The sequence below is a fragment of the Halichoeres trimaculatus genome, unplaced genomic scaffold, assembly GCF_033239565.1.
Source record: "Halichoeres trimaculatus isolate MK-OKI-2021-1 unplaced genomic scaffold, fHalTri1.1 fHalTri1_scaffold_6, whole genome shotgun sequence".
Lineage (NCBI taxonomy): Eukaryota > Metazoa > Chordata > Actinopteri > Labriformes > Labridae > Halichoeres > Halichoeres trimaculatus.
In genome coordinates this window covers 21813155-21829510 of record NW_027437184.1, presented here as the reverse complement: position 1 = coordinate 21829510, position 16356 = coordinate 21813155, and the positions used below count along the sequence as shown (strand labels likewise).

The 16356-nt window shown below is 38.8% G+C and overlaps 1 protein-coding gene across 1 annotated transcript; it reads right to left on the bottom strand.

Moving 5' to 3' along the window:
• Window positions 1-130: 130 nt before the first annotated feature.
• On the bottom strand, window positions 131-15569 carry ca4c (carbonic anhydrase IV c). The gene is made up of 8 exons (XM_074673104.1): window positions 15457-15569; window positions 12745-12792; window positions 8842-9006; window positions 8595-8740; window positions 7972-8064; window positions 7801-7867; window positions 7493-7656; window positions 131-1177 (listed from the first exon to the last, which is right to left on the bottom strand). Exons 1-8 carry the CDS (start codon window positions 15509-15511, stop codon window positions 989-991), a joined length of 927 nt encoding a protein of 308 aa, XP_074529205.1. The 5' UTR covers window positions 15512-15569; the 3' UTR covers window positions 131-988.
• Window positions 15570-16356: the final 787 nt, after the last annotated feature.

The window sequence follows — 16356 nt, the reverse complement described above, 5'->3', positions numbered from 1 at the left end:
CCTTTTATCACTGTTATAATAAATCTTGGGCTGAATTTCTGCATAGTTTAATTTATGTTGGTTACATACAAAGCAATCATTTATATACATCATAATCTCATTGTGTCTCCCAAAGAATAAACAAGCATAAAGTACCAGGGGAAACCCTTCAATTATTTATAGTGCTTAATCGTCTGAACAACATTCAAAAGAAGAAATACATGAAAAGTTTTAAAGAGTCAGCAGTGATGGGAAATGAAATACCCTCAGTCCATTAGGAACAGGAAAACATTTCTAAACCCCTAAGCTAAATTTATTTATTAAACCCGTCTCATTGGGAACATGAACAAGGTTGAAGAAAAGTAGACAAAGTTTATGTAAAGGTGTGTTGAAAAAATATAAACTGTGTACTTGTTTTAAGGAGTCATTGGAGAAAAGTTTATTTACAGAAGTAAAAGTCTGTACTACTAACGTGCTGCAGGAAAAATCAAACTCATGTTCAAAGCTGTGCTCAACAGGTGGTTTACAAATCAAGCTCAAATATTGTCTGAGCTAAAATGAAATGCAGATTAAGTTGATGGGGTGTGTAATTTTGGGGTTTAGTCAGCATCAATGAATTATTTTTTATGCAGAACATCCAATTTTTGCTGTGATGTTTCTAGACAAATAATATTTTATTCACCTCATCTGAGTAAATGGCTATGGGGAAAAATAGGCATGCAAAGATTTACTTTGAACAACTTCTGTAATCATTGCTGTACTCATTGAATACCTTCGCTCACAGTTTCTGTTTAACAGGAGATGACATTATGTTCTGTGAATTAAGTTTTCAAAAGTGCAAGCCTTTGCACACAAACTTTTTCCTACTAGATAACTTGTGTGCAGAATACATAAAATTCCCATTTTTTGTGCTACTGGTGCTTCGGGGTTATTAGCTCATCAAAAGTAGATCTTTGTCTTCACTCTCTCCGACATAAGATTTCTATGAATACATACAGCTATATTTCCTTCAGTGGACTAGGCTGGTTGAACTTAGTGTCACTGAGAAAATACAGACCCACAGGTAGATCACACCCGTCAGAGCTTCATTTGCCCTGGACCGGTACACAACCCTGCCATCCAGGGGCTGCGTGGGTCTGAAGATGTCAGTCATGGGCTGCCCGGTCCAAAACTGACACTGCCGAGTGATCGCATCCAGCTGCCAAGGAGAGGAAAGGACAAAGGTAAAGGGTCAGTGATCAAAAGTCTAAGGAGATTTTTTTTTTATAGAGGTTATAAAATAAGTGGTAACTGAAAAGAATCCAAGCATCATACTTTTTTTTTTTTTTTTTTTTAAATGTAATTTATTGTCTTTTCAAAAACACAACACAACACAATCCAGCACAGCACAGCCCACATCTTAATACAAACGATTACAGAGTCCAAATTAGTGCACTTCCAGTGTGATATGTCCAAGTCATATGTGACATTGACTTTCTATAAAGTATTCCCTTTAAACAGAAAATGTGAGCCTCCTGTACAAAGTATCTCAGCAATATTCTGAGGCAAGAAATCCAGTAAGGGTTGCCATATTTTATAGAAGATACCAGAGTTACCCTTAGCAAGGGCACTAAGACGTTCCATCGGGAAAACTTTAAAAGTCTCTTTGTACCATTGTGTGACAGATGGAGGCTGTACTTGAATCCACTGAAGTAGTATGCACCTTCTTGCCAGATGAAGAAGTTTGCCCAATAACTCCATCTGACCAGGCAACACAATCGGTTCCCATGAGTGGCCGAGCAAAAACAGCATGGGGTCGACAGGAATTGGTCTATGAAAAATAGAACGGAGCTCTGTAGCAACATTTTTCCAAAATCTTAATATAAGTGGGCATTGCCAGACACAGTGGTAGTATGTACCTACACTGTTTTTACATTTTACACAGAAAGGTGAGATTTGAGGTGAAATCTTATGCATGAAATGAGGAGTACGTTGGAGTCTATATAAAATACGATATTGGTTTTCTCTCAGTCTATTACAAGTAAAGATTTTTTTAGCAGACATGAACATGTTCGACCAAATTTCATCACTAAGCTCAGTCCCCATATCTATCTCCCAACATGACCTGGCTGTGTGAGCCAATTGAGGAATAGTTTCTATTAGTTTTGTGTAGCAAAGAGAAATAAATTTCTTTTGAAAACTGGTGTTCTCGTTAAATTTGAGAAGAAAATTTTCTATTGGGTTGAGAATTGGTTGGTCACATGGAAAAGAGAGAGAGGACCGAACATAATGTCTTACCTGGAGAAAACCAAAAAAGTCTTTTTGTGGGATTCCAAACCTATTCTGAATTTGTTCAAAAGACAAGAAAACATCTTTCTCAAAAAAGTTACATATTAGTTTTAAACCTTTGTTATGCCAGTTTTTAAATATACCATACCCTGTGCCTGGGGGAAACAATACATTATTAATAAGAGGTTGCAATGCACTTGAGAAGTTTTTCCGCCCAAGATAACTCCTAATACTATGCCAAACTCTAAGTGTTACAAACAAAATGTCATTGTTTTTTACCTCCACCGGGAGCTTATTCATATCCAAAGATAGTAGACTCAGTAGTGAGAAAGACTCACAGCACCAGTTATCCATATGTGGATCAGGTTGGTGTAGAATTGAATGTAACCACCCTGATATAATACGCATATGACAGGCCCAGTAGTAATATTGTAAATTGGGTAAAGCCTGACCCCCTTTGTCATATGGAAGCTGCAGAACCTTCATCTTAAGCCTAGATTTCTTTCCATGCCATATGAATTTTGACAAACTTTTCTCAATCTCATTAAAAGTGGTTTTGCTTATTTTAAGAGGTAGCATTTGCATAGGATAGAGAATCCTAGGGAGGATGTTCATTTTTATCAAGCTTATCCTACCTAATAATGAAAGTGGAAGGTCAAACCACCTATTTAAATCACTCTTTATCGAGTGTAAAATTGTCTTGAAATTTAATTTGTACAAATCTGAAGTCAACGCCGAGATTTTTATACCTAGGTATGTAAAACCTCCAATTGACCATTTGAAGGGGAACTTGTCTGGAGGATCCCAACCATCCCTTTGAATACCTAGCGGAAGGGCTTCTGATTTATCATGGTTAATTTTATACCCCGAAATCTGACCGAATTGATTAATAATGGAAAGCAAAATTGGTATCGATGTTTCTGGTTTTGTTATAAACAATATTACATCGTCGGCATAAAGAGATATTTTGTATTCAGTGTTCCCAAGTTTAATTCCAAAAATTTCAGGGTGTGTTCTTATAGCCTCCGCCAGCGGCTCCAAAGCCAAAGCAAATAAAAGAGGGGAAAGGGGACAGCCCTGACGGGTTCCTCTACCTAAGGAAAAGCAATCAGATAGTGAACCATTCACCAAGATCCTTGCTGTGGGAGCATTATACAGTAATTTTACCCATCCCACAAATACAGGGCCAAGACTAAATTTGTTTAGAACGTTAAAAAGGTACGCCCACTCCACTCGATCAAACGCTTTTTCAGCGTCAAGTGAAATTGCAAGTGCCCTGTAATTCTTGTTTTGTGAAAACTGAAGAATATTTAAGAGCCGTCTTACATTTGAGTGGGAGTTCCTATTTCTAACAAAACCTGTCTGGTCAGGCTTTACCAGTATTGGCAACACCTCTTCCAATCTCCTAGCCAGAATTTTTGCCAAAATTTTACAGTCTACACCAAGCAAACTAATTGGTCTATAAGATGTGCACAATTCTGAAGGTTTATCCTTTTTTAAAATTAAAGAAATATGCGCTATATTCAAAGTTGGAGGTAGAGTTCCACGCATTAATGATTCTTTATATAAATTCAGCAATGGACCAACAATTTTCTTGGACATTTTTTTATAAAAATTAGGCCCAAGCCCATCAGGGCCTGGGGCCTTTCCAGCTTTTAAGGACTGTATGGCCTCTAAAACCTCTTGAGTTGTTATTGGTTTATCCAAATTTGAGCTTTGTTGTTCAGACAACCCTGGGAGATTAATCATGTTGAAAAAAGTTTCACTGGGAATTGAAGTATCACCACATTCTGAAGAGTAGAGTTCCTGATAGAACTCTTTCATTATCTTACAAATCATTTTAGATTCAAAATGTAAGTCACCTTTTTTGTCTTTTAGAGAGGATATTGCATAAGATCCGCTTTTTCCCTGTGCAAGTCGGGCAAGGAGCCTCCCAGGTTTATTTCCAGATTCAAACAATCTGTGTTTTGCATAAAATATTGCCGTTTCTGCTTTTTGAGTAAGCAACTGGTCTAAAGCAGATCTGGCTGCATCTAACTGTTTAAGCACCAAAGGGGATGAAAACTGTTTAAAGTCCCTCTCCAAATTAGCAATTTGCTGTTCGAGTTCTAATTGTTTTTTAAGAGAGTTCTTCTTCTTTGCAGAAACAAATGAGATAATGGAGCCTCTCAAAAATGCTTTGCCCGTTTCCCACAAAGTAGAAGCACTAATGTCAGGTGTATCATTTGTGGACATGAATAAATCCCATTGGTCTTCTAAGTATTTTACAAATACGGGGTCACTCATTAAAGCTGGGTTTAAGCGCCAATGTCTTGATAAAGGATCATAATATGGTGGTAATAATTCCATGATGACTGATGAGTGATCTGAAAGGACACATGGATTGATAGAACATGTCTGGGTTCTGTCAAGGATTGATCTAGAAACAAACAAAAAATCAATTCTAGAAAAGGAATGATGAGGACGAGAATAAAAAGTAAAATCCTTGGAGAGAGGGTTGCAGATCCTCCAGGCATCAAAAAGACCAAGGTCATTGCACAAACCGTAAGTAGCTTTCATCATTCTAGAAGGTGGTTGAGTTTTAGAGGGCTTGTAATCCATACTAGGTTCTAGACCACAGTTAAAATCACCCCCAATTATAACATGAGTGGGACAAATAGATGAAACCTCGGCCAAAAATTTTGAATAAAATGTAGCCTCATATGTGTTTGGGGCATATACACTGCCAATTAAAAGTTTTTCTCCAAATAAAATCCCAGTGATTGCCACAAAACGTCCTTCTTCATCTTTTACAATCCTTTCCAAAACAAAAGGTAAGTTTTTATGAATAAGTATAGCTACACCTCTACTTTTAGAATTAAAAGAGGAAAAGTAAACTTGTCCCACCCAGTCACGCTTTAATTTTGTATGTTCTGGGTCAGTTAGGTGGGTTTCTTGTAATAAAGCAATCTGCACCTTATCTTTTTTCAGCATGGAAAGTACCTTGCGTCTTTTAATAACGTGATTAAAACCCTTGACGTTAAGGGTCAATATTTTAGTGTTACTCATAATGCTCTCATTAATATTATAAAGCAAAGTGCATCATAGTCAACCAAAAAATAGACAAAAATAAATATGGGCATAATCAACCTTCGATATGGACTACCTGTGCTGGAAAGAACACTACCATCAAACAGTGATGGCCAGAGAACATTTACACACACATTCAACAAACCAAAACAACACAACGTAACAACTATTGATTTAGAAATGTTCAAAACAAAACAAGCCACCATAAAGGTGGTATAAAAAGAAGAAGAAGAAAAAAAAACAGGTGTAGCCAAAAGCTATCTCCGCTCTACAGGAAAAAAAAAAACAATATTCCCACTACCGCCCCAACTCCAACACATTCTTATAGTCACAAAACAAGTGTTTGTCCGAATGTTGTGCTACTTGCCTTTCAAAATAGAGTCAAAACAATACGAAAGTATCTTTCTTTGGTCCTCTTATTTGTTCTTTAACCTCTAAAAGGCAACAATGTACTCACTTGAGCATCCAGCGTATTGATTATCTCTCTGTTGACGTTTTCTCAGCTCAGGGAATCAACAAATGCTTGAGCATCATTTGGTGTGGAAAACTTGTGCACGATGCCGTTGTGTTTCAGGGTGAGCGTGGCGGGGAAGCGCATATTAAAGCGTACGCCCTTCGCAATGAGTGCACGGCATGTAGCGTTGAAACCTCGCCTTTTATCGCGCACAGCAGCAGATAAATCCTGGTGTATATAGATGCGTTGCCCGTCATGCTCGAGTTCGGGTGATGCTCTGACCGCTGCCATGATCCGTTGTTTGTCAGTGGAGTTGTGAAGCTTGATTATCACTGGACGTGGACGGGGACCCGGCGGGGCAAGGCTCCGGTGTGCACGGTCCATCTTGATGCGCTTCATGGCACCAGATCCCCTATCCAGGCCGAGGAGCGAGGGGAGCCACGTCTCGAAAAACTGAATAGGATTCGTCCCCTCTGCGCCTTCTTTCAGGTTGGTAATCCGGATGTTGTCCCGTCTGCATCTATTCTCCAAGTCGTCTACACAACTGGTCAACAGACTGATTTTCTTTTCGGCTTCATTCAGCCTCTCTGCCATCACCGACACTTGATCTTCCACGCCGGACACTCTCTGCTCCGCGGCTGTAATGCGCGCCGAGTGGTCCTCCAACGTAGTGGAGACTTTCTCCAGTGTCTCCGAAAACTTAGATAGCTTTTCCTCCATTACCGCGCTGAAACGCTCAGAAACTTTCAGAATTATTGCCTCGGTATCTTCTAAAGCTTGAGTTGGAGGAGGCATGTCATCGTTTAGCTGTGCAGCTGTTCGGCTAGCATTAGCAGTTGTAGCCGCTACTTTTTTCGGTTGAAGTTTCGTCTGTTTAGACATCGTTCTCCGTTCACAAGTACAGTAAATCTCAGATAAAGATGTAAACTACCATCTAATATAATCACCTGTAGGTTGCACAGGTAGTAGCACGTGTTACAGCTCAATAAATTGTAGTTGGAGCGGCAGCTCAGCGAAAACACGTCTTCTAGCACGCCATGTTCACCTGTCCCCCCAAGCATCATACTTTGATACTCAAGTGCAGAAAGGGGCATTAAAGCTCCTTTGAGAGACTTATTGTTGATTATGAAACAGATGAAATTTACACAGATGTCTCTTTATGAGCAAGAAAAGCAAAGCAGACTATCACCAACAATACAGACAATTTTTATACAGCTTTGTGTGCACGGGTTATGTCAAAGATTCACAGTGAATGATCAGTGAGAAGACTGAAGAAGCTCTTATTTCAGATTACTGATAAGAGCTGCCTGTTTCTTCTCATGGATATTTTTTCAGGCTCTGACATTTCTTTAACATGATAGTCATGACATGCACGTTTATCTATCATGTATTAATTCTTTAATTGGAAAAAAAAAACACTTTTTATTGTTCACACTTTTAGCAGCTTATCAGGGTCATAGCATTTGCTCATGCTATATGTCTGATTAGAATATTAGTATTTTTAATATGTCTCACTTTTTTAAAATTGATTATCATTTGTTATGTTAGTTTATGTGTATCCTGTTTTCCTGTTTTTAGAGAATTGAGCACAATTTGTGTTTATAATTGTGATTGTTACTTTTCAACAGCACTATATTTTGCCTCCCATTTTAGGGAAAAGGAAGCAATGAGAGTTGTCAGGAGCGTGCCAACCCGAGCCCTCACAGCCTTCAAAGCCTTCACCTGTCGACTGCTGATGGACAGGGTCCTGTGAAACACCGTCCACGCCACGGCCTGTTCACACCCTGGAGTTGTCATGGAGCCCACGTAGCGGTAATAACTGTGGAGCTCCTTCGCTGTTGGGATGATTTCACTTAGTCGAAAATTTGGGATGACTGTGTTACTGCCTGAACACAGAGAGGAGGGGGGAGGGGAGTTTGAAAACATTCAACATCTTGAAATGTTGTTGAGTGTTTGAAAAAAGGACTTCTTAAAATGCTTTTCTTAAAGGCTGTGTTAGTGCTGTCACATTCAAGACACAAATCTCGTACCATTTTGTTGTACACGTCCCAAAGCAGCTATCACAGCATCCAGATAAGGATGATCATCTGTTGTTTCCTGTGAAAGAGAGAGCATCAACATTACATCACAAGAACTATTAGTTTTCTGATAGATTTTAATCATGGATACACATTATTATTATTATTATTATCATTTTTTACCTCAAACAGGAAAGCAAGCAGAGCAATACCAGCCATGTCATGTTCTGCCTCTGCCAGCGATCCATACGGCTCCTTGATGTGGACTATATGCATCTAAAAACATGCAACAGCAGGGGGAGTAATATAGCATATAAGTCATGATTTCAAAACATGGTTCCTTTTAAGATCTGTCACTTTTTTCAGATTAACCTGTATTAAAAACTCAAACCATACATCTTTGACAAATGTGATCAACACACCATGATAAAGCTGCTACAGTGCCATCTCTTTCCTACTGCTGTTTCTGGGATGTAAAACAATGACACTTTGAAACGGCACATTTCACTTTAAAAGTCTTCCAGAGGGCTCAGCCAACAAGTTTGAGCACCCATCTATGGACTAAGCATGTAGGTGCAGCGTGTCACATCAACCATATCACAAAAGCTAGCAGAGAAATGTGCTAGCTTTTGCACAACACATTTTCACTCATAAATATATTTAGTTGTAATCGAATTTTTTAAAAATCCATCAGCCTTACTTCAAATTGATTCAAAGTGATGGAGATTAAAAAACTTGATCCTAATTAAAGGCTCTTTTCTCCCATTGAATCAGACAAAAAAAAAAAAACAGCTGCAGTGAAGTACCTCCATAGGGAACCTCTCTCCATCAATGGTGTGCTCTGATCCTGGTCTCCCATTTCCTCCCCAGTGGAAGTGAAACTGGGCGGCTCTGTACAGCCCAGGCAAAGCTCCTCCAGTCAGTCGCACAGACTGTGGCAGAACAAAATGAGCTGAAGAGAGAAACTGTCTTTTAGTATGAATATTGAAATAAACTAGAAGACCAAAATAGTTGAATGTCTGGAAAATATGTGGAGGTAGAGGAACGTATTACCAGAGTGACCTTTGTTTTCCACTGTTATGTTGTTTGTGTTGGTGTGACCGATGAAGTCGAAGGGTGGCAGGGCGCTGTTCACGTGCACTTTCTTGGTGACTATGTTGATTGGTGACTGGCGCAATCCTCCACAACTGGGAAACTGTTCTGCCCAGCTGCTGGGGTCTAAACAACACAAACAGCAGCAGGACAACATGATAGTTTTACCCCACTGTGCTGCTGGAAGAACTTGTTGGCTCAATGACCCTGGGTAAAATGGACTGTGTATCTTATACTGAACAATGTGCTTTTAAAGCTCTGTTTAACAATAAAACATTAACCAGGTCTCTCAAACTCTGAAAAGATTGCTCGTAGACTAAGAAGTGACGCTGTCCCTAGCTTTGAGTAACTGTCAGGGTTTTTTGTGCAGGCTATGACGTGTGAGCAACAGGACTAACCGAACCATAAGAATTTAATGGAAAGAAGAATATCTTTGAGGGTAGAGTCTGTAGGACTTTCCATAAAAGATACAATGCCAACTTTTACAGAATAACCCTGCTCAATTGTCTCCTACGGGCCTCCATACCAAGGTTATAATAGTTAACTAAAACGAAACTAAAAACGAAAATTTAAATTTGAACTACATTGCAGTTAACTCTAACTAATAAAAACTAAGAAAGAAAACAAAAACAATAAGTACACTAAAACTGTATCTTGTGTTCTCAAAACTAACTGAAACTAACTAAATTATAGAGGAAATGCCCTTAGTTTTAGTTTCTGACAATGTTAATGACCTTAAGGATTTAAATTAATCCGACACATTTTCCCAACAAATTTTACGACAGTTTTAGGCAGTTGTCAGTGCCATCAGCACCATCATAGTGACGTACTGGGACGTGATTGTTCACTGCACTGACTGGTTGTGTGCTGTGCTGCCACGAAACATAGTGGAGCAATGAATCAGAGCATCTGTAATAGTTTAATTGCATGTGAGTCTGACTTTAATTGTTTTTAAGTCTGTCTTTCTTGTTAGAGTCCAAGTTTCTAAATATTTAAGCTTATATTATATTGTTTTATAGAGTTTTTGTTTATATTATTTTTATGTAATTTAGGTAAACATTATTTCTATATAATTTATGTATATATTTTTTATATTAAGTTTATATCATTTTTTTGTGTTGAAGGCAGCAGCCAACAGTTCATTATCAGCACTAACTGAGCAGTGAGCACTATGTTGGACTGGAAAATAAACAGTATTACAAAATATTTACTCTGACCTTTTTCAATCCTGCGCCTGGTAAATAGAGTATGAAAAACTAAAACTAAACTGAAACTAAACTAAAACTAAACTAAAACTAAACTAAAACTAAGCCTTGTTGCAAAAATCAAAACTAAATAAAAACTAGAATGCCCGCTCTAAAACTAATTAAAACTAAACTGTAATGGGAAAAAAAAATTCAAAACTAACTAAAAACTAAACTATAATAACGAATCCAAAACTATTATAACCTTGCTCCATACATCTGCCTGAACCCTCTCCTCAGCTTCTGTGTGGATGTTTTGGTTGTTTCGGGACGTTTCTGGGCGGAGAGTAAGCGTGGTTACCTCAGCCAATCACAGCGCGCCCAGTGCGCAGGTGACTTTGCATGTTGATAAGCGGAAGAAGCAGCGATCCCGAGCGGCAACGATAGTGGACGTAGCACAGAGAAAGAAAAACACCACTAAAGTGAAACGAAACGCTGAACAGATAAAACTTTCTCCTAAATGAGGGTGAAGCTTGGCCCGACTTTCACTCTCTCTCACTTGGAGAGAAGCAAGGGACTAAAAGCTGCGTGAGTTGGCTTTCTACTGAGCAGGTATGTGTCAGATACAGACTGTATAATCAATGGACGTAGTCTCCCAGACGTCACCTGTCTATTTCTGAAACGGGTTAACGGCCGATAGTGAAGTTAGCAATTCAGAGAGAAGACGTTTTTTGAACAAGGTTGGAAATAAGTTAATTTCTGCTTTGAAAACGGCTTTTTGTTGGCTTGGCGTAATGTGACTTTTTGGGTCAGTTAACCCATTAGCTTGTGCTAACGTGCTAAGGCAGGTGCACTGCTCTCTAGTCCCACACGTAGAAAGGCGTCGCTGCAGGTGGTTGCTAGGCTACTAAATGTGTTCAGTAGTCACAGTCAGAGGCAGTGGACGTGCGCTGCTGTTGGAGCTGAGCCAAGGAGGAGGAGCTCAGTCTAATTTTTGTGTTTACTAAAAAGTAACAAGAATTCCTGCAGACCCTACCTTTAAAAGCTGCTTGAAGCCCATGAACCTGCTTATGATGCCATCCAGGTTATGACCTTTGTTCAAGACTCTTTTTGTTGAAAAGCATCACAGACTGGGGCTGAACTGATTAGAAGTGGGATCTAGCACCACTTGTGGGTGTAGAGAAAGACACCAGTCACTTGAATTGTGGTTCATGAAGGATCCCACATTTTGAGAGCATCACAACTTTTCTTCTTCTTTATCCAAATCAACCCTGACCTCAGTACATCCCTAACAAACATCACCATTCAAACAATTTCTCTATTAAATAACAATACAACATATGCCAACGGTTGTCTACATATCCAGACGAAGTAAACTATCGGTGAGATTAATTTGAAAGTGAGTTCCAACAAACTATCTTCTGACATGTAGTTGGACATTGTATTAACTCATCAAATTAACATTGTACTGTATTAAGAGTGTTAACTCTGATAAAGAGGAGCTTCCAGTGTTTTTTTTTTTTTTCAGATCTCATCTTTTCTTGTTTTTGTGCAATAACAACCCTGGTTTTTCATAAGTAGTGCATCACAGATATGTCATAGCTACGTTGGCTGAAAGGTGAAACACTTTTCAAAAGAAAAACAGACACAACCACTCCAACATGGAAGCAAAAGCCACAACACAACAGACGTTAGAAAAGTCAAGTTTAACAGTTTTTAACAGATGGTTATCACAGAAAAGTTTTAAGCAAAAAAAAAAAAAAAAGTTTTCTTTTTTAACTTCATCTATGATGAATATAGCTTTATTGCTTACATGAAGGATATTACAAAGTGAAACCGTTACCAGGCTATATTCATCGTATATCCTGCTGCACACACACCGAGTTGAGACATGAATCGGCGCAGTAGACATATGTCAGAGAGGTTGTAATGAGTGTAAACACAGCCATTTGAATTGCAAATCGCAGCTTTTTGTGTGATTATGTAATCCTCTGTTCTCAAATCGGGGTTGCAGTTTGATTTACCGTGCGGCACTAATCTGTTATCAAATTAAAAATCAGTTTTCTTATCCAAAGTACCAAACTCATTAGTCATGCTCTTGAAAAAAAACAACAATATTATCTCAAGATAAAATGAGTAAGACATGATCTCGACTGAACAACCAGAAATGAACTGGTTTTCAGGAGGAAACATGTTTGATAAAACAGAAAAGTGGATGTAAGTTGCTCTTCTGTTAGCTCACTTTAGGTCTCTCCACCAGTCTCTTAGGAAAACTTTCCTGTTCTCTTAACAACACAACCACTTGTTGCAGTGGTGTTTAGTGCTTAAGTGCCCTCCTGGCTGGCAAAACACACTAAACCGCCCTCTTGGGTGGTTAAAACATAATAAACTGCTTTCCTAGCAAAAGTGTGTGCTGAAGTGCCGTCAAAACATGCAGATTCTGGTTCCCTCTTCAGGGGCAGGAACACCCTGTATGTGCCTTTTTTGTTATTTTTGCCCGTCCCTCAAAAAGTCTGTGCACGCCCCTGACTTCTTGAAGAAGTCACATGTTCATATGTCTGGCAGTATTGTGAGCAGCTCCTCTAGATCAAGAACTTCTGACGGATATGTCATCTGGTGGTCGTCTTTCTCATGTATTTTCCATCTTGAAATGCACAGGTGTGCTGACAGGGGGTCTTACCTCGGCATGTGTCATCACAGGAGTTCTGGCTCTGGTAACACCACTGAGCTGGAGAGGGAGTACAATGACACAGACACACAGTTCAGCGTTGTTCAGGTCAGTCCTCCCCTGTGCCAAACAACACAGCTTTCACAAGTTAATAAATGAGTTTATATTCCCCTCATCTTCACGCTCCATTAGCAGCAGTGTTTTCCACCAGCTGATCTGCTAATGTGTCTGACTCTGCAGCTGAACTTTGACAGGTCGGAGCGGGCAAAAACACACTGCCTCCCACATAAGACAGGATAATAATTAATGTACATCACTAAGTCTGCCCTTCAGCTGCACTTGTTGTACTTTTGGTTTAGATATAAAATGTCTAAATACACATTTGTGAACTGAATGGGAAAATTCATCACCAAAGGTAGAGTAATGATGCGTAGCTGTTACGAGGCAGAGCTGGTGAAAGTGTGGCAAGCTCACCTTGATGCACTTTTAGAGAAGAAAACGCAGACTGGTAAGATAATGGGGGGATGGAGCATTTTATGCATTACACCGTTTTTAAAGGAACTCTAGACTCTTTCACTTATATGACAATGAAGATCTTATCTTATCTTATCTTATGTGTTGGCTTCATTTTTCAGCTAAGGAGGCTGCCGCTGTATTTAAGTTTTAGTATAATGACTACAGCGATGTCATCAAATGCCATGATCACAGTGTATGAGTTTCTTACTTTTTCTGTTTTCTTTTTTATTTTTGTATTAGAGATGCCCCAGAAGTACAACATCATACTCACGTCAAAGCAACTTTTTGGGGCAGTAACGCTGCATGTGCATAAACCCAGCACATAGAGTAGCTAGTTTTGCACACATTTCTTGTCTCTCTGTGGTCGTATCAAATAAATGAGGAAAAATAAAAAACTTGAAGAAAGTAAAGAAATGTCCCAAATTTGTGTTACGTGTGCAGCAAACTTTAGTTACATGTAATGGATGTTATTAAGATTACACACTTAAACCTTTACTTCAGATGGCAGATTTGAAAAACGTAATAATCCGTCATATTGGACTTGTTGTGTAAATGTGTAGCAATAATAAAAGATTGCATAATAAACAATTCCTGATTATGAAAATTTAGGGTCTGCTCTACTTGCCAATTGATTTTTCCTTCTTTCTTACTGCCAAAAAGCCTGTTCCATTAACCAATCGGATATGAATACACAGGCCTCAGGCAGAGCCACATTCATAAAACAGACATATTGACAGACCTGAATAGGGTAAAGATGGCAGCCATGATCATAATGCTTTTTGGTCAATGATCATAGTGGATGTTGATAGTTATGATCACCTCACTGACGGTGTTAAATAAAGACTGAATGAAGTGGCTGTGCATGTTCTGGAGCCCTCACAAGTTAAACTTACATTTTTATTTTAGTGGTCTAAATGTTTAATTAAAGAAACATATATAGTGATTTTTAATTATAAAACCAATTGTGATTGCATTTAAGTGAATCACTGACTCGTGAAACTTTTATCCAACACCTGATCCAGCCCTGCACCGCTACATTGAACGCGTCCATCCAACAGGTGCTGATGAAGTCACTCGGTTGTGTATTGTGTTGCTGGTGTGAAAGAAACTCCAGTGTCCGACTCCACAGTGGGAATGAGGGGCTCTGAAGAGAACCATTTAGCTAATATAGGAACACAGATTAACCCACAATGCCGTTCTGTGAAAGGGGACAACAGTTCTCACCAACCGAGAACAATGCACAGGTGGAGGTTGGCTGTCCTCCACCTGGCACAGACACCTGTGGGCCAAACTGGGAAGCACAGGGAAGTCAAAGAGGATAAACCCAAAGGCTTCAGGTTTTCACTTCATTTCTTTTTTCTGTTTTCCCTTTTTATCCTCAAACATGATTATCTCATTAGACATGATCTGTTGTGATTATTCACTCAAAGGTTAAAATCTTAAGTCCTACAGAGTATCATGGAAGCCTAATAAAAAAAATAATAATCAAGAATTCTCATTTTAAAAAGTAAATTTTAATTTATTATTGGCAGAAAACAATTCAGCTTAATTCAGAAAATTCTGGGGTTTTCTTGATGATTAATCTGACATCCCCTGTAGCATGTGTTAGCTCATGGTGGCTTATTTTTGATTACAGACATGACTTTGCATTAGCAGTCTTCTGGTTTAAAAAGTCAATATTATTTTTGGAAAGTCGATGCCTGAAATAAATTTTTCAAGTTTTGATTAATTTAAGACAGTACTTTTGGAAACGGCTGACTGTGACCTTTCTTTCTTTCTTTCTTTCTTTCTTTCTTTCTTTCTTTCTTTCTTTCTTTCTTTCTTTCTTTCTTTCTTTCTTTCTTTCTTTTCAAAGTGCCTAACTGTGGCTAGACTAGGCTAATGCTGTAACTTGTTTTAGGAGGTTTTGATTGTATTTTGTTTAAAAATCTGTAAAGATTGCTTTTTTTGTGATGATTACCTCCCAATAATATTAGGTCTGGCATATTCTGAAATACATTGGTTCACTGATCTAATACTGGGTACATTAAAAGTCGAGCTGAAACGACAATTTATTTTAAGGTTAAAAAACAACATTAAAATTAAGAAAACTGTTCAAGGTGCAAACTGTGCTCAGAAAACCAAAACAAAAACATGCACAACTTTTTGTAAAGAAGTTTTATAATCATAACATCATTTTGTTTATGTGTGTGAGTGTGTGTGTCTTACCTGTGCACTGTGAGAGAAGAGAGAGCAGAGTCGGGAGGTAGACGGAAAAATCCATGATCAGCTCAGAGACCAGAGAAAATCCTGACTAATTTCAGCTGCCCTCACATACTCTGAGACTCAGAGCTGCATTTGAGGGATGGGAGGGAGACTGTCACCACTTCGACAAAGTGTGTGTGTGTGTGTGTGTGTGTGTGTGTGTGTGTGTGTGTGTGTGTGTGTGTGTGTGTGTGTGTGTGTGTGTGTGTGTGTGTGTGTGTGTGTGTGTGTGTGTGTGTGTGTGTGTGTGTGTGTCACAATAAGAGACAAAAAGGGCGCTTTAAGCATAACTTAGTTGACTTAGTCATGAATGATGAAAGATAGACATCTGGTGGCAAGATCTGGAACTTCTGGAACAGGTTTTATCTTAACTAAATTTTAACCTATCACAAAAAAAAAGAAAAAAAAGGAAACCCACCCAAATTCAATTTTTGGGGTTATTAAGTTGTTATTTTGGGGCTTCTGATGCCTTCACTGGGACAGGAGAGGACAGTAGGACGGGGGGCGAGAGTGAGAAGTGATGCAGGAAACAAGCCACAGGCTGGACTCAAACCCCAGCCCTCCTCAAGGGTGAACCCATGGGGCACAACCTAGACTGCTAGGCCATCTGCGCCCCTTTATTAACTTGTTTTAACAAACTCCACAAAAATACAGCTGTATCATTTTGTTAATGATAAATTTTTTGTGACACTTTTGATGAATTGGGCAGTTTGGACAACTTTGTTACTAAAGTTTGTAGTAAATAAGCATTTTTTCAGCGCAGAAAATACTCATTATAAAAAAATTAGTAAAAATTTAGATTGCGTTCCTACCAAAGCTTCTTTAAAATTAGGGATGATTGTCCTGAAAAAAGTGTGTGGATGA

Bases quoted from the DNA above. Each gene is read 5' to 3' on its own strand.
- ca4c (XM_074673104.1), bottom strand. From the start codon at position 15,511: ATGGATTTTTCCGTCTACCTCCCGACTCTGCTCTCTCTTCTCTCACAG. The intron at 12,793-15,456 runs GTAAGACACACA...CTCCCTCTCCAG, and splicing joins TCTTCTCTCACAGTGCACAG to CTCAGTGGTGTTACCAGAGC. The intron at 8,741-8,841 runs GTAATACGTTCC...TTCTCTCTTCAG, and splicing joins GGAAAACAAAGGTCACTCTG to CTCATTTTGTTCTGCCACAG.